At 32.5% G+C, this 19,724-nt stretch overlaps 1 protein-coding gene across 1 annotated transcript; it reads left to right on the plus strand.

Annotated features, from left to right (window-relative positions):
* The first annotated feature begins 8,802 nt into the window (after nucleotides 1-8,802).
* On the plus strand, nucleotides 8,803-10,273 carry LOC125835442 (anthocyanidin 3-O-glucosyltransferase 2-like). Its single transcript, XM_049514569.1, has one exon. The coding sequence runs from the start codon at nucleotides 8,803-8,805 to the stop codon at nucleotides 10,261-10,263; it is 1,461 nt and encodes a 486-aa protein (XP_049370526.1). The 3' UTR covers nucleotides 10,264-10,273.
* The last annotated feature ends 9,451 nt before the right edge of the window (nucleotides 10,274-19,724 follow it).

Below are 19,724 nucleotides of genomic sequence, written 5' to 3' on the forward strand. Positions count from 1 at the left end.
ATTTAGACAATTTCAATATCATAATAATATGAATATATTGTGGTAGTATCATTTATGAACCATCGTATAATTTAGGAATACCATTTTGATACCATTATAATACTGTGGTAGTATCATTTTCTGCTATGTAATGAAGGGTTGTTCAAAATCGAATCGAAACCGATAATTCGAATCGAAAAAAAGTTATTAATTTATCAGTATTGGGTTATTGGTTTAGCGGTTTTGATAACGCTTTTGATTTTTTTTTGTTATCGGGTTATCGGTGTTGGGGTTATTTGCCCTGATTTCTTACCATAAATAGGTTTTCCTTTTAGGAAAAAGTATCAATATTTTGAGTAGTCCTTTTCTTGTAGGAAAAGTTTTAGGCCTCTATAAATATAGGCTTGTTCCTTCGAACTTAATCAACATTCACAATGTAGTCTTAAGGGCTTTGAGAGTTTTGGTTAAGGGGAGAATTTGTGGGTCACAAGCTTGATATGTTATCACTTGTGTGAACCTCCCATGTATTCCGAGTGAATTGGTTGAGGTTATTTCTCTTTATATTTTGTACTCTCATGTTTATATAGTGGATTGCTCATCTCCTTTGTGGACGTAGGTCGATTGACCGAACCACGTTAAATCTTTGTGTCTTTGTATATTTCTCGTTTGTCTTCTTACTCATGGTCTTTCGAGGTTCGCTTTGCTAGCTTCCACGTTACATCTGCTTATTTCGGTCCTAACAAGTGGTATCAGAGCGAGGTTCTCTATATGGAGGGTAATATGAGCAAGATGGTATGTCTAAACGGAGGAAACTACAACATATGGAAAAGCAAGATGAAAGATCTACTGTTCGTGAAGAAGATGCATCTTCCCGTTTTTGCTGCTCATAAACCTGAGACTGTGACCGATGAAAATTGGGATTTCGAACACCAACAAATATGTGGATATATAAGACAATGGGTTGAAGATAATGTTCGCAACCATATTGTGAATGAGACACATGCTAGAACATTGAGGAAAAAGTTGGAGATGCTTTATGCTTAAAAAACTAGCAATAACAAGTTGTTCTTGCTAAAGAAATTGATGACCTTTAAATACAAGGAGGGCAATCATATTCTTGATCACATAAATGATTTTCAAGGTGTTCTTGATCAGCTATCAGGAATGGGTGTTAATTTTGATGATGAAATACAAGGACTTTGGCTTCTTAATACTCTACCGGATTCTTGGGAAACTCTTCGTGTCTCTTTAACAAATTTTGCTCCTGGTGGTAAGGTGACTATGGAATATGCAAAAAGTGGTGTGTTGAATGAAGAAGTTAGAAGAAAATCTCAAGGCACAACCTCACATTCAGATGTTTTGTACACAGAAAATCGAGGGAGAGATAAGACAAGAGATCCAAAAAGTAGAGGTAAAAGTATAAGCAAGTCAAGATTCAGGAATCCAAATATTATATGCCATCATTGTGGAAATAAAGGACATATTATAAGATTTTGCAAACAATTGAAACAAGATCTTAAAGAAGGGAAGAAGAAAGAAAATAATGGAAACAATGTCGTTGTTGTTGTTCGAGATGACTTTCTTTTTGCTTGTGACAAAGACGTCATCAATTTTGTATCTCAAGATACAAGTTGGATAGTAGATTCTGGAGCTACGTCACATGTCACACCAAGAAAAGACTTCTTTGCATCTTATACTTCTGTTAACTCTAAGGTGTTAAAGATGGGTAATGCTGGTGAGGTTAAGGTGTTTGGTGTTGGCACTGTTTGTTTGAAAACCAACACTGGTTCAACGTTAGTCCTTCAGAATGTCAAGCATGCTCCAGACATTCCATTGAATTTGATCTCTGTAGGACAACTAGATGATGATGGCTATCATAATGACTTGTTCAATGGCCAATGGAAGCTGACCAAAGGCTCATTGATTGTAGCTCGAGGAAGAAATCATTCAAATTTATACGTGACACAAGGATCGATTCTTGGAGACTATAAATTTGGTGGAAAGCGAGACTTTATCAGAATTGTGGCACAAGAGGCTTAGTCATATGAGCAAGATGGAGATTACCTGTTTGGCTAAGAAGAATTTGCTTGCTGGTGTGAAACAAGCAAAGGTAAAAAGATGTGTTCATTGCTTAGCTGGGAAATAGAAAAGAGTTTCTTTTCATAGTCATCCTCCTTCAAGAAAGTCTGAGCTACTGGAGCTAATACACTCTGATTTGTGTGGTCCTTTTAAAGTGAAGTCAAAAAGTGGTGCGCTTTACTTTGCAACTTTCATTGATGATCATTCTCGCAAGATTTGGGTATATCCTTTAAAATCCAAAGATCAAGTACTTAATGTGTTTAAAGAGTTTCAAGCCTTATCTGAGAGACAAACGAGAAAGAAATTAAAATGTATTCGCACTGATAATGGTGGTGAGTATATTGGTCCCTTTGATAACAACTGCAAATCGCAAGAAATTCGTCATCAGAAGACTCCTCCAAAGACTCCTCAATTAAATGGCCTGACAGAAAGGATGAACAAAACTTTAGTTGAGAGAGTTAGATGCGTGCTTTCAGAGGCTAAACTTCCAAATTCATTTTGGGCTAAAACACTTAACATTGTTGCTTATGTTATCAATTTGTCTCATGTTGTTGCTTTGGATGGTGATGTTCCAAAAAGAGTTTGGTTTGGTAAGGATGTTTCTTATAATCACTTGAAAGTGTTTGGTTGTAAAGCTTGTGTGCATGTTCCAAGAGATGAGAGGTCGAAATTGGATGTTAAAACTAAGCAGTGCATCTTCATTAGTTATGGTCAAGATGAGTTTGGATATCGCTTTTATGATCCAATTGATAAAAAGCTCATTAGAAGTCGTGATGTTGTGTTCTTTGAAGATCAAACTATTGAAGATAATAACAAGGTTGAGAAACCAGATTTTCAGATTGATGAGAGCTTAGTTGATGTTGATCCAGTTCCTATTATTGATACATCTTTTGCACATAAAGGAACCCAAGATAATGAACAGGGTGTAGAACCTATAGATGTTCCTATTGGTGATGTTGTGGTAGATCATCAACCAACTAATGTTGAGATGACAAATTTGGATGCTCCAGAAACCTCTTGTAGAAGATCCACTAGAGAGAAGCGAAGCTCAACACGTTATTCTCCTAATGAGTATATCCTTTTGACTGACATGGGAGAACCTGAAGGTTATGATGAAGTCATGCTAGATACTCATAGAGATAAGTGGGTAGAAGCCATGGAAGACGAGATAAAGTTACTTCACGAGAATGGAACATATGAGCTAGTGGAGTTACCGAAAGGTAAGAAAGCTTTAACAAATAAATGGATCTTCAGATTAAAACAAGAGCAGCATACATCTGCACCTAGATACAAGGCTAGGTTAGTTGTCAAAGGTTTTGGTCAAAGAAAGGGACTTGACTTTGATGAAATTTTCTCTCCTGTTGTGAAAATATCCTCTATTCGTATGGTTTTAGCCTTAGCCGCAAGTCTAGATTTAGAGGTTGAACAGATGGATGTCAAGACTACCTTTCTTCATGGTGATTTAGAAGAGAAGATCTACATGGAGTAACCCGAAGGCTTCATAGTTAAAGGAAAAGAAAACCATGTTTGCAAATTGAGAAAGAGCTTGTATGGCTTGAAACAAGCTCCAAGGCAGTAGTATTTGAAGTTTGAATCTGTCATTGAAAATCAGGGATATAAAAAAACTTCTTCAGATCATTGTGTATTCTTTCAGAAGTTCTCTGATGATGATTTTATTATCTTACTACTTTATGTGGATGATATGCTGATTGTTGGCAAAAATAAATCTAGAATTGTAGTCCTTAAGAAAGAGTTAAGCAAATCGTTTGCGATGAAGACTTGAGGCCAGCAAAGAAGATCTTAAGCATACAAATTCATCGAGATAGACACAAGAAAGAGTTATCACTATCCCAGAAGGAGTATATTGAGAAAGTACTCAAGAGGTTCAACATGACAGAGACAAAAATGGTTAGTACACCTCTTGCTAAACATTTTAAGTTGAGTACAACCCAAAGTCCATCTACTAATGAAGAGAAGAATGAGATGTCAAGTATTACATACTCTTCCGCGGTTGATAGTTTGATGTATGCTATGATTTGCACTAAACCAGATATTGCACATGTTGTTGGTACCGTTAGCAAATTTTTTTCCATTCATGGAAAAGAACATTGGGCTGCAGTGAAATGGATACTAAGATATTTGAAGGGTACTTCAGATATGGAGTTGTGCTTTGGTAGTGGCAAATCTGAACTTGTATGCTACACAGACTCTGATTTGGGAGGAAATCTTGATAACTCAAAATCCACTTCTGGTTATTTGATCACTTTTAGAGGGGGAGCTATTTCTTGGCAATCAAGACTTCAGAAGTGCATAGTTTTATCTACCACAGAAGCTGAATATATTGCCATCACTGAAGGTGCCAAAGAATTGCTTTGGATGAAGGAGTTTATCAAAGATCTTGATTTTGAACAATCAAGGTTTGTCTTATTTTATGATAATCAAAGTGCTATTTATTTCACCAAGCACTCCACCTTTCATTCTAAGTCCAAGCATATTAGTAGAAAATATCATTGGATTAGAATGGCCCTGGAGGAAAAATTATTTGAGGTTGAGAAGTTACACACTGATGACAATCCTTCAGATATGCTTACAAAAGTGGTGATCGTAGACAAGCATGAGTTTTGTAGAAGTGTGGCAGGCATGAAGCCTGTCAAGAGTTCCTCCACTTGAAGTCCATTTGGCCTTTTGGCTGGAGAAGGAGTTTGTTGGGCTATTGCTCATGTTCCAGCCATAGGCTCATGGCCTAATCCTACTTGAAAAAGGATTGGAATTATTCTCTTTATTTGGTTTCCAATTCTATTAGGAAAAGGATTGGAATAGTAATCCTATTTGGAGTTGGTTTTGGCTTTGTAAGGAAAAGCACAACTCTATAAATAGAGGATGGTCTTGAAAGAATAGTTCAGATTGCTCATTAGTATTGTCTTTGAAAGACATTAGGACATAAGAGAAGTTTTTGAGAAAGCTTTCAACAAGAGATAAGAGAGAAGAAAAAATGGTTCTTTTGCTGCAGCCTTTTATTCCGTCCAGCAACATTCAGATCGTGTTTTCCGATTAGCTTACCGTTGGGTTTGGGTGGTGTTTCTTTCTATTATCTTTTGTTGGTGTAGCTATTGTTTGTTCTTTTTTGGCACTTGTTGTGTAGCCATTAGAAGAATAATTGTAACTCTCTTATTGTTATAGTGAAGAAATTCGGATCTTATCGATCCTATAGTGGTTACCTTCGTTTTGAAGGATTTTTCCACGTTAAACTTGGTGTTCTTTATTTTAGATTTTCGTTTTAATCTTTTCGTCACAACAAGTGGTATTAGAGTCATGGTCCAATGATGGAACCATGTTAGAGATGGGGGTTCATCTTGGCGGGTGTAATTCTAGCCGCAACCTTTTTTACAGTAATGAAGATTTTGTTGGAGAAGCTGTTTCAGAGAGGTTCTCTATGTCGAGACGTAGATTTGATGAAGGATATTATGAAGTAGAGATGGAAGATCCTAAAGATTATGTGAAGAAGGTGGGCAAATTTATTTTGTCAGAAATTCAGGCCAATGGAGATATTTGTTGGGGTTATTCGCCCTGATTTCTTACCATAAATAGATTTTCCTTTTAGGAAAAAAGTATCAATATTTTGAGTAGTTCCTTTCTTGTAGGAAAAGTTTTAGGACTCTATAAATATAGACTTGTTCCTTCTAACTTAATTAGCATTCACAATGTAGTCTTAAGGGCTTTAAGAGTTTTGGTTAGGGGGAGAATTTGTGGGTAACAAGCTTGATACGTTATCACTTGTGTGAACCTCCCATGTATTCCGAGTGAATTGGTTGAAGTTATTTCTCTCTATATTTTGTACTCTCATGTTTATATAGTGGATTGCTCATCTCCTTTGTGGACGTAAGTCGATTGACTGAACCACGTTAAATCTTTGTGTCTTTGTATATTTCTCGTTTGTCTTCTTACTCATGGTCTTTCGAGGTATGATTTGCTAGCTTCCGCGTTACACCTGCTTATTTCGGTCCTAACAATCGATTCTTAACGGTTTGAGGTTTTTTCTTAACGGGTTAACAGTTTATCTGGTCCATGATTTATATATAAGGTATTTACGTTTTATTTATTTTTCTTAAAATTAAGACGTCTAAATGTAAATAGACATTTTAAAAACTACTCGATTTGGGTTGGTTGCTTGGGCCAACATCAAATAAGGGAAAAAAACTTCCATTATTTTAGCAATTAATTTCTTGGTGGCTACCTAACATCACAAATTAAACATGTGTAACAATATTTTGTGTAACAAACCAAACATGTGAAACAATAAAGTAGTGTACATAGCCTAGCAAATATGTAGGAATATAATCAAATATATTTTAATTTTTTTTACTTAGTTCCCTTAATTAGAATTTATTGTATTTGTATTTATAGATACTAGTTTTTGGGTACGCGCGTTGTGTGTGTAGCCAAGCGTACCCATTATTATAAATTTATAATATATGATAATCGTGCTCCACATAAGTCTTTAGACATCTTATTATAATGTTTGACTTGTAAATGCTGAGTATATTTAGGATTTATGTTGCATTAAAAAATATAAATGATGGTTGATATATAATTTTTTTTACCAATTAGTGTTACACATATAATTGTTAGAGTAAGAGCGTTTGTTTGAAGGGAGAAGACACAAGTACCCCCTAGACTATGACCGAAATCTCAGAGACACACCTTAACTAAACTAAGGTCCTATTACCCCTCCTGAACTCATTTTTTTTTTGTAATTTTGTATACCTTTTGGCATAATTGGCACACCCCGTGACTCCACATAGCTGAGGCGCGTGGGAGATATTTGGATGCCACATATGCCAAAAAGGTGTACAAAATTACAAAAAAAGTGAGTTTAGGGGGTAATATGACCTTAGTTTAGTTAAAGTATGTCTCTAAGATTTGGATCATAGTCTAGGAAGATACTTTTACCTTTTCCCAAAAAATTAAAATAGTTATCTATTTTTATATGGATCATTGATAATGAACTTTATACTTTTAGATCTTTTTATTATTACCCCACCCCACCTAATTCTCTTGCTCTAATTTTTTTTTATCATTTTGTGTTAGTTTTTGAAAAGTATTTTCTACTTGCTGCAAGATCTTTTAAAAAATAAAATTTTCATATATGTTATATTCGGTATGTAAGTAGAAAATATATTTTTCTAAGAAAATGTGTATATATCTAACAAAAACCAAAAAAATAAATATAAAAAAAATTGAAAACGGAGAATTAGATAGGGTGGAGTAGAATTATTTTTAAAAAAATAAAAATAATATCTAAAAACATTTTGTGAAGGAGTGGGTGGTTTGGAGGGGGTGGATTGTCGGAGGTACAGGGAAGTAGGTGATGGAGTTGGTAAAGAGAATGTTTTGAATTTTATTTTTAAAATCAATTTCTTATTTTGGGGATAGTGATACTTCGATTTTTAATTTTTATCTAATACTAATACTTTATTTAATTTTTACCAAGATGAAATGATTTATTCATGTAGAATGCCACGTGACAAAATATTTTTAAATAGAAAAAAGACTACATTACACATATTACTAATATGTGTCTTGTAACTCACACTTTTAATAGTTTAGATATGAAACTCAAAAAATGAAACAATGATATATTTTTTTGACAGTTCACTTTTTAATTTTTATTTATAGAAGAGTCATGTGATGTTGGCCAAACACATACACAGCCCCTCAAACTTGGCCCAATTTTTCATTTTGGCACTCCAACTTAGCCTTGTTCCATTTTATCCCTTGAACTCCATTTTTTCTGTTTCATTTTAACACAAAATACTATTTTTATGATTCTTTATTTTATATATATTCTTCAAATGCAACTTCTTATTTTAAATCGACACGTGTCAATTAATTTTAGTTAAAAAAATTAAAAATTAACAAAAAAAATTTAAAAATAGACGTGTGCCTGTTAATTTTCATAAAAAAATTAAACATTCGCAAACGAATATAAAAATTTTCAAATAATAATATTATTTTTTGAGATTTCTCTGTATTTTTGCATGAAAATAAATTGACGAAAGTTCTTTGATTTTCTTTCTTAAACATTCAATTAAATTAAATAACACTACTTATTTATTTTTTCTTATCATCTAGGCTATCTAAATTTAACGCAAATACTCACTTTTAATGTTTAATATAAATCAATACGAATAAAAAAATTCATCTTCAATACGAGTAAAAAAAGACTCTTGTTCATTGCTAATAACACTACTAAAAATGTTACCAACACAATTTCGTCGGTTATTTTTCACACAAAAATACATAACACTCTTAAAAAGAAATTATTATTTTTTAAAAAGAATTATTTTTTGTTAATTTTTATTTTTTTTAACTAAAATTAATTGACACGTGTCGATTTAAAATAAGAAGTTGCATTTGAAGAATATATATAAAATAAAGAAATCATAAAAATAGTATTTCGTGTTAAAATGGAACAGAAAAAATGGAGTTCAAGGATTAAAATGGAACAAGACTAAGTTGGAGTGCCAAAATGAAAAATTGGGCCAAGTTTAAGGGGCTGTGTATGTGTTTGGCCTGTGATGTTTGTGTATTATTTTAACTCCTTACTTCCATTTTAGTGGAAGTACATTGGTTTATAAAGTTTTGCCATTATAATTGGTGGCAAGCCCACATGATAATATATATTTACAAAAGCAGTAGCCAAAAGAGAAATTGGCAATTGAATTTAAAAAACAATTTCGTTTTATGGAGAAATTAGCTGAACTGATTCTCATCCCTTCTCCGGCAATGGGCCATGTTGCTCAGATGTTGGAGTTAGCCAAGCTTTTCATCACTCGAAATCATCAGATCTCAATCACTGTCCTCATTATGAAACTCCCTGATTACATCGACGCTGTAAGTGGCCCTTTTGTTGATTCTGTAATTGATTCATCATCCTCTGAACGTCTTCGATTCTTTGAATTACCAGCTGTTGATCCAACCCCAGAATGGAGCTCTAAAACTCGAGGACACTTTGTTAACAGATTAGTGCAAACTCAAAAATCTCAAATCAGGGAATTCTTGATAAGTCAACGCTGTGGTGTTAAACTTGTTGGATTTGTTGTAGACATGTTATGCACTCCATTGATGGATGTAGCTGACGAGTTTGGGATCCCGAGCTATGTGTTTTTCACTTCCCCAGCTGCTTTTCTTGGATTGATGCTTCATTTTCAGTTTCTTGAAGATGAATGTAATGAGGAAGTAAAAAACTGTGATGATAGTACTACTCTGTTATCATTTCCCAGTTACGCGTACCCTGTTCCTCCCAGCATATTGCCAATGGTTCTAGTCGATAGAGACACATGGTTAGGGAGATTTATTGATTTCGCTCGTGGATACAGAAAAGCCAAAGGAATTATCATTAACACTTTTGCTGAACTAGAAATCTACGCCTTGGATGCTTACAATAACAATAACATATCAAGATCTGAACAAGGTCCCCTGCCATCCATCTATCCAATTGGTCCAATTTTAAACCAATCGAAATCACAGTCGGAGTCAGAGGAGGCAGAAATAACAAATTGGCTGGACGAACAGCCACCGAATTCGGTGGTGCTACTCTGTTTTGGGAGCCAGGGGAGCTTACCAACGGATCAAGTGAAACAGATCGCTATAGCTCTAGATAACATTGGCTGCCGGTTCTTATGGTCTTTACGTAGTCCACCACAGAGCAACAATGCTCAATTCCCCGGAGAATACACGAGCTATTCGGAAATCTTGCCTGAAGGATTCCTAAACAGAACAGAGAAAAAAGGGAAAGTGGTAGGATGGGTTCCACAATTGAAAGTGTTGTCTCACGAAGCAATCGGGGGATTTGTATCACACTGTGGATGGAATTCGATACTAGAAAGCTTATGGTATGGGGTGCCTATAGCGACATGGCCATTGCACTCAGAACAGCAGGTAAACGCGTTTCAATTAGTGAAAGAAATAGGAGTAGCAGTGGAGATTACTTTGGATTACTGCGAGAGGAATAAAGATCAGCCTATAGTAACAGCAGAAGCCATCGAAAATGGGATAAGTAAATTGATGGAAACTAACTCCGCGGTAAAACATGAAGCAAAGATGATGAAAGAGAAGAGCAGGGCCAGCATAACGGAAGGTGGTTCATCATACTTGACCTTTAGCAAACTTATCAATGAACTACTCAAGAATGCAGCTGTATAACTATTGAGGTATTCATAAACCTACCCAATACACTCTTCTTTGTTAATCAAATCTTCTTATGCTTGGTTCGAGTTCTGGATATGAAGAAAATCTTGTTGGGAGCGCCATCCCGAATGAGTCCTGCAGTACACAATCCAGATTTAGTCAGGGCTTCAATATGGACTTCGTACACCAAATGGGAACCAAAAAAAAAATCTTGTTATGCTTTGTTTTTCTAATAAAAGTTGTGGGTGGTGGGGGAATATTTGAAAGATGAAGACTCTCATATTAAATTCGAAGTGCCAGACGTTTATTAGAGTGCATTATTATAAAAATAATGCATACCGTTATAAATAAAGAAAATGTTTAACTTAGATTGCAAGAGGAAAGAGAGAAGGAATAAGTAAGGTAGAAAGAAGAAGTAAATATTTGTTTTCATCTCCATTTGATATCTTGCATTGCATATCCTTTTATAGGGAAAATATTACTTGGAGAAGTGATGTTGCTATAGTAAAAGGGTGGTGGTCTCATGGCATCCACATATTTACAACACTCCCCCTTGGATGTTCATGTAAAAAAAAAGAAAATACATATAATTATAATACGCATTGTTGTTGCCTCATTAAAAACCTTACCAGGAAAACCCAGTGGGATAAAACCTTGGTTAAGGGAAAAAGAGTGCAGCGCGTATTTACTCCCCCTAATAGTGATGTTACTTAATATCTCGTAGATAACGCATTTCAATCTTGTATCTCAGCTTCTCAAAGGTTGACGTTGGTAATGCCTTGGTGAATATATCTGCTAAATTATTACTGGAACGAACTTGTCGAACATCTATTTCACCCTTCTTTTGTAGATCATGAGTAAAAAAGAATTTTGGTGAAATATGTTTTGTTCTATCTCCTTTGATGTATCCTCCTCTTAGTTGAGCTATAAACGCAGCATTGTCTTCATATAATGTAGTTGGGATGTCTTCTTTTAAGGGAAGACCACATGCTTCTTGGATGTGTTGAGTTACTGATCTCAACCACACGCATTCTCGACTTGCTTCATGGATGGCTATTATTTCTGCATGATTTGAAGAAGTAGCAACCGTAGTTTGTTTTGTTGAACACCATGATATAGTTGTACCTCCATATGTAAATAAATAACCTGTTTGAGATCAACCTTTATGTGGGTCAGACAAATATCCTGCATCTACATAGCCAATTAATTGTGAATCGAATTCTTTTGAATAAAATAGTCATAAATCAATGGTCCCTTGAAGATATCTAAATATATGTTTAATACCATTCCAGTGTCTTTGTGTTGGGGAAGAACTAAATCTAGCTAATAAATTTAAAGAAAAAGATATATCTGGTCGAGAATTACTAGCAAGAGACATCAATGCACCAATTGCACTAAGATATGGTATTTCAGAACCAACAAGTTCTTCGTCATTTTTATGAGGTCGAAATGGATCTTTATTAATATCAAGTGATCTCACAATCATTGGGGTGCTTAATGGATGTGTTTTATCCATATAAAATCTCTTTAAAATATTCTTAGTATATGTTGATTGATGAATAAATACTCCATTTGTAAAATGTTCAATTTGTAGACCAAGACAAAATTTTGTCTTTCCAATGTCCTTCATTTCAAATTCCCTTTTCAAACATTCTACTGCCTTTGAAAGCTCTTTGCGAGTTCCAATGATATTCAAGTCATCAACATATACAACTATAATGACAAATTCAGATCCAGACCTTTTAATAAATACACAAGGACAAATTGGGTCATTCTTATACCCTTCCTTTAATAGATATTCGCTAAGGCGATTATACCACATATGTCCTTATTGTTTCAATCCGTATAAAGATTTTTGAAGTTTTATTGAACAACTTTCTCGGGAATCTTTATATACTTCAGGCATTTTTAATCCTTCAGGAATTTTCATAAAAATGTTGTTGTCTAGTGAGCCATATAAATAGGTTGTAACGACATCCATCAGCTGCATGTCAAGTTTTTCATGAACTGCCAGATTTATAAGATACCTGAACGTGATTGCATCCACCACAGGAGAATATGTCTCCATATAATCAATACCAGGTCTTTGCGAAAATCCTTGTGCCACAAGTCGTGTTTTATATCTTACAACTTCATTTTTCTCATTTCGTTTTCGCACAAAGACCCATTTGTACCCCACTGGATTTATACCTTCATGTGTTCGAACTATCGGTCCGAAAACTTCACGTTTTTTAAGCGAAGCTAATTCAACTTGAATTGCATCTTTCCATTTTGGCCAATCATTTCTCTGTCTACATTCCTCGACAGATTTTGGTTCAAGATTCTTATTTTGTTGCATTATTTCTGTAGCAACATTATAAGCAAAACAATTATCGACAATTATATCGTTTCGGTTCCATATTTTTCTTGATGAGACATAGTTTATTGAGATTTCTTCATTATTTTCAGGCGCATGAACCTCTTCCAAGGTTTCATCAATTATTATGTCTCCTTGCTCTTCTTGAGCATGTTCTTTCATATTATGACCATCTTGATCGTTAGCTCCTTTTCTTTTTCGAGGATTTTTATCTTTGGAACCGATTGGTCTATCATGTTTTAAGCGTGGTTTAGACTCATTTGTATTAATTAATTGTCCTATTGGGACGTCAACTCGAATTGGAGCATTAGCAGCTGGAATATGAGATTTAGTAACTCTTGATAGGTTAGTGAATGCATCTGGCAGTTGATTTGCAATATTTTGCAAATGGATTATCTTTTGAACCTCTTGTTCACATTTATTTGTACGAGGATCTAAATGAGATAGTGATAATGTATTCCAATCTATTTCTTTTTTCAGCTTCTTATTTTCTTCCCCTAATGCTGGGTATACTGATTCATCGAAATGACAATTAAAAAATCTTGCCGTAAATAAATCTCCAGTCATAGGTTACAAATATTTTATAATAGAAGAAGATTCATACCCAACATATATCCCCAACCTTCTTTGGGGACCCATCTTTGTACGTTGTGGTGGAGCAATTGGAACATATACCGCACATCCAAATATTCTTAGATGGGAAATGTTCGGCTCCTAACCAAAAGCCAAGTGTAATGGGGAGACTTTATGATAGCTTGTCGGTCTGATCCACACAAGACTTGTTGCATGTAAAATAGCATAACCCCATAATGAAATAGGAAGCTTTGTTCTCATAAGCATTGGTCTATCAATTAATTGAAGACGTTTAATCAATGATTCTGCTAGACCATTTTGAGTATGAACATGAGCAACCGGATGCTCAACTGTTATCCAGTTGATATGCAATAATCATTAAAAGCCTGAGATGTAAATTCACCAGCATTATCAAGACGAATTTTCTTAATTGTATAATCTGGAAATTGTGCTCTTAACTTTATTATTTGAGCGAGTAATCCCGCAAATGTCACATTACGCGTTGATAATAAGCACACATGTGACCATCTTGTAGATGCATCTATTAAAACCATATAATATTTAAATGGTCCACATGATGGGTGAATGGGCCACATATATCACCCTGTATACGTTCCAGAAATGCTGGAGATTCAATTCCACTTTAATTACTGATGGTCTAGTATTCAATTTGCCTTGAGAACATGCAGTACAAGAGAATTCCTTAAATTGAAGAATTTTATGGTTCTTCAAAGAGTGTCCATGTGAACTCTCAATTATTTTGCGCATCATATTAGAACCGGAATGTCCCAACCGGTCATGCCAAATAATAAAATCATTTGATTTAGTAAACATTTTGTTTACTATGGCATGTGTTTCAACCATGCTAATACTTGTGTAGTATAAGCCGGATGAAAGAGCGGGTAACTTTTCAAGTACAAACTTCTTACCCGACATCATTGTAGTAATATAAAGATATTCATTCTTTTCATCACTTGTAGTCTCAATATGATAGTTATTTTGACGAATGTCTTTGAAACTTAATAAGTTTCTTTGAGACTTATACAATATAATGCTTCATTGATTATTAAATTCGTTCCTCCGATAAGTACTAAGTTAGCTTTTTCGGTGCCTTCTATTAATTTTGTACTACCAGATATTGTATTCACATTAGCTTCTTTCATAACTAAATAAGAGAAATATTTCTTATCTTTTAAGATAGTATGTGTTGTGGCATTGTCTATAAGACATATATCATCATAATTGATTTTGGATCCAACTGATGACAGGGGAATTTCCATATTCTTCATAAAAATAAAAGATATTATAAGAACGTGGAAAACTAACAACAACAAAAAACTTTAAGAAATTACACTAAGAACGTAGAAATTAGTAAGACATAATGCCTTAAGCAAAACATTTAAGAAGAACAACATAGTAGTAGATGTAATAGAAAATAACAATTATTCTTTTTCATAATTTTATCCCCAGTTAGATGATCAGTTCTTCAATCAATATTCTCATAAAAGTCTTCAACTTCCAAATGAGTAATATTTGGGAGGCCTTCAAAATCATCATCTTATAAGCAAGATTTGCCTCAATATCATCATATTTATTTGAGGGAGCTGCTTCATTATCATCATTCCGAAAGATCAAGTGTGCCTCCACATTATTATCTTTTATTTTGAGAGAGGCTTGATAAAGTCACAAAATGATCAGGCGTACGACATTCACGAGCCCAATGACCTTTCATACCACATCGGTGACAAATATTGATTCTACCTCGAGAAGGATTATTTTGAGAAGTTTTGTTACTCTCATGTTTATTTCCACCATAATGACGATAATTATTTCGTCCTCTACTACGTCCATGATCACGACCACGTCCACGAGAATTATTTTCTCTTGATTTAGATTGATTATGTGTTGCTACAACATTCGCTTCAGGGAATGGAGCAAACCTAGTGGGACGGGCTTCATGATTTTTCATCAACAAAGTATTATTCTGCTCAGCCACAAGTAGGCATGTAATTAATTCAAAATATTTCTTAAACCCCTTTTCACGGTATTGTTGCTGTAACAACACATTTGAAGCGTGAAATGTGGAAAAAGTTTTCTCAAGTAAGTCATCATCAGTGATAGTATCTCCACATAATTTTAATATGAAACTTACTTTATGAATAACAGAATTATACTCAATTGCAGTTTTAAAATCTTGAATCAAAGGTGTATCCACTCATATCGAGCTTTTGGTAACACCGTAAGTTTTAGGTGGTGATACTAATCCTTCAAATTAATCCATAATTCAAGGGGGTCTTTCACAGTTAAATATTCAGTTTTTAATCCCTCATGAAGATGATGTCGGAGAAAAATCATGGCCTTCGCTTTATCCTAACTTGATGCTTTATTTTCTTGTTTAATAGTATCACCAAGACCTTTAGCGTTAAGGTGGATTTCAGCATCAAGAACCCATGGCAAATAATTCTTTCCGGTAATGTCAAGTGCCACAAACTCAAGTTGATAGATTTGACATGATGAAAATTAAAAAGAAGATGAATTAGAAATAACAAAGTTTAACTAAGACTAAAATTCTAAAGCAAATAAATATAAATAGAGACTAAAATTCTAAAGAAAATAAATATAAATAGATCCTGACGATATGTTCATATAAAAGTAAGTTGATTATTAATTAATGTAACCATAGAAATAATGATAGTACATAATACTTAAAATTTGATGAGAAATTGCCAGGGATTAATTCATCGTATGTAGCTATTTAGTTTTCCTTCAATTGTATAATAATATTTTATCTATTTTAAGTCTATTACTTTTCAAAAATAAAATCTGCAATAAGAAAATGCATTAAATAATAATTCTATTGCAAGTATATAACATTAGTTATAATAATATATAAACAAAAATTTATGCAGCGTCATATTCATGACTAGACTTTTGGACATTATTTTAATTATATTTTTTCATTTAAGTGAATGTGGTATTTTTCAAGTATAGTTGTCCCTCTCTGCTTTGTATTATGATTTCCCCTTTTTTTTTAACGAACTAATAATATCCTTAAAAGATAAAAGAAAGAAAAATATGTTCAATCTTCAGTTTCTTGATTTCTTAGTGTATTTGTTATTGTAATATATACTCAAAATCCAACCGAAAATTATGGTGGCAATTTATTTATATATATATATATATATATTACTTTAATATAAGAATAACTAAAAAAAATTGTATACATACTGGAGTTAATATAACCCCGTAATAACAATAGAGTAAAATATATTAAATAAAGATTATCAAACTAATTAACTAAAAATTAAATAGATAAATAAGCACTAACATGTAATTAAAGATATATAAGGCATATGTCTTATACCTGAGATAGAAACTTATTCGGAGGAAATTAGAGTCTCGTGCTGATAACGTGTTATAAATAAAGAAAATGTTTAACTTAGACTGCAAGAGGAAAGAGAGAAGGAATAAGTTAGGTAGAAAGAAGAAGTAAATATTTGTTTTCACCTCCATTTGATATCTTGCATTGCATATCCTTTTATAGGGAAAATATTACTTGGAGAAGTGATGTTGCTATAGTAAAAGGGTGGTGGTCTCATGACATCCACATATTTACAACACATACATTTATTTTGTGTAATATTAATATCTTGTTTCATGTATTTAAATTCCAACGTCTGAGCAACATGGTCTATTGCCTGAAGCAGAGGCAAATTCAGGATTTCAAAAAGACGGGTGCACCATTGTCAAGAGCAGCTATGCCCCTTTAAGAAAAAGGCAACCATTTTAGGCTCCCAAATTTGAGGGCCTCATTTATTTTAGCAATAATAGATTATAGGTTTTTCATAAGAAAACTATTAAATATGATTTTTGGAAAAATATAATATTAAAGAAAAAAATTATTAGAAGTTTGATATATCTTAGTACTATATCACAAGAGAAATTAAATGCATTGATTATATGAATTATTGATTGGAAAAAAAATTATTAAAAGAAACCATTTATAAGAAAAATATATGCAATTTTGCATCTCAAGAAATTTTAAAAGTACACTTTATAAAAAGAAAATGATTTTTTTTCAAAAAAATAATAAAAAATGGTGCTTTTAAATTAATTTCTAAAAAGAGGTCCTCTCTAGGAATCAAACCCTCAACCTCACCATCCAAAACAAACTCTTGAACCAGTGACCCATCCAGTAATTTGTGATCATGGGTTCCCTTATTTACTATTTACAATATTTTAAGAATTATACAAATAATATATCGAGTTTTGTCGGATGACCACCGATTTCGGTGATCCATTTTTTACACTTAAATTCGCCTCTGGCCTGAAGGGATTCAGTTATGCTAATTTCTCCATATAAGTTGTCACCATTTTAGGTTTCACATTTTTCTTAAGAAACTAGGTAAGTTTATCGTTGCATCCTTATTTAGAATTAGAAAACACATAAAAAACTCTTGAACTTTGCAGCAAAATTTACTTTAGTATTTTATCTATACGGACGTTTCTTTACCCCCTAATCCTATTTGAAGTGAATAAATATCATAAAATGTCTATTTTTAATCCACAAAATATTAGTAAGACAGTCTATGACTCTTTCCTCCTCTTCTTCTTGAGTACAGTCCTTAAAATGAAACAAAATTATATTTTCTTTCCTCAATATGTGTAAAGCATATTAGTTTGGTAAGTGTCATGTGCAATTATTTTATGTATTAATTTGCGTCGAAATTAATTTAGAATTTTTTTTAATGTAACAAAAAACAAAATCTGAGCATGATTTAGTTTGGGATAAGACACAAGTACCCCTAGACTATGACCGAAATTCAGAGACATACCTAAACATAATTAGGGTCATATTACCCCCTAAACTAATTTAAAATGGAATAAATACACCACAAACGCTAACATGGCATGGAGAGTGTGCGCACTCTCTTGAAGGCAAGTAATGAGTGCACAAATTGGACACACGTCATTTTTTTATTGGTAACTTTATAATTAGTTAGTACACTTATAAATTGATATTAAAACTTATACATATTTAATTATTTTTATTTATTTCTTTGTAAAATATTTATTTTAATTTCTTTTCACTTTAAACTTTTTTTAATTAATTTATTATCTTTTCACTTTTAATTATTTTAAAAAAATTATGTGTATATTTTTTAAAAATAATTTAAAAGTGTCCTTTAATTTTAACGTTTTAATTGTTATTTATGTTTTATTTGATTTTCTTCACTTATTTTGATATCCGTTCAAAATTAACTTATTTTAGATACAAGACATTTGGAATTAAATTGAAATCAAATCAAAACGAAAGACAAAGAAAATAAAATCAATAGATAAATAAAAGAAAAAAACACAATGAATGTAGGTAAAAAAATAAATTATACAAGGTAAAAAATGTGTATTAACTTAATTTAAATACAAAATAAAGAAAATAAGAATATTTTTCAAATAAAATATTAAAAAATAATTAAGATTTTTTTTCTTAAAAAAAACAGAATTAAGAACGTGGTGGGTGAGTGTGTACAAAAACAACTAACTTCGGTAGTTGAAGGTGCCACGTCAACACAAAAGGTGCACAAAAATACGAAAAGAATGAGTTAAGGGGGTAATAAGACCTTAGTTAAATTTAGGTGTGTCTCTGAGATTTCGGGCATAGTCTAGAGGGTACTTATATCTTATCCCATTTAGTTTTTAATATAATTGAATACTATTCTAAAATGAAATAAAATTCTATTTTTCTTTCCTCAATATCTATAAACACAATAGTCTGGTAGGTGTCTTGTGTAATTATTTTATGTACAAATTTGCCTTGAAACTAATTTAGAAATATTTTTAATGTAAAAAAACACTAAAATTTGAGCTTGATTTGATTTTTAATATAATTGAATCACTATAAAATTTCTACTACATATAGTTTCTTCCAAAATTGGAAAAAAATATAATGTGCTTTTATAAGCACTACAACGATAATAATCATACACATATCTTCATTTAATATTCAAAAAGTATTTGAATTTTATTAATAATTAAATTAATTTGTATTATATTATTTAAATATTTTTAAAATTAATATTTCAAATTTGTTGGCCAATATTTCAATTTTTCACTTGTTTCAATATTTATCTTTTTACATTCATAAATTAAAATATACAAATTTTCAATCTTTCTTTAAAAAAATATTTGTTAATACTCTATGGCCATTTTTTATTGATAATACTTACTTAGATCTATATCAATTAAATTATTTCCTAATAAGAAAAGTTTGTCTCAAAAAGATTTGTTCAATATAAGACTAGAGTCATTACTATATTAATCTCAAGATGATGGAATCTAAATTGATATCAAATCTACCTTCATTTATTTTTATGCCAAAATAGTACCCATGACAACTAAGTATTCTCTAATACAAATTATTTGTACCCTATAAATAGGAGGCAGTTCTTAGCAAAGAAACACACACAACAACAATAAGAATAATAAATATATTTCATCCCCCATATCCTAATAAACACATTTCTCCTCCTCTTCCTCATTTTTAACC

This window comes from Solanum verrucosum, unplaced genomic scaffold (assembly GCF_900185275.1).
Source record: "Solanum verrucosum unplaced genomic scaffold, falcon-dt-bn FXZP01000040.1, whole genome shotgun sequence".
Classification (NCBI taxonomy): Eukaryota; Viridiplantae; Streptophyta; class Magnoliopsida; order Solanales; family Solanaceae; genus Solanum; species Solanum verrucosum.

Excerpts from the sequence above, each read along its gene's own strand:
- LOC125835442 (XM_049514569.1), top strand. The coding sequence starts at position 8,803 with ATGGAGAAATTAGCTGAACTGATTCTCATCCCTTCTCCGGCAATGGGC.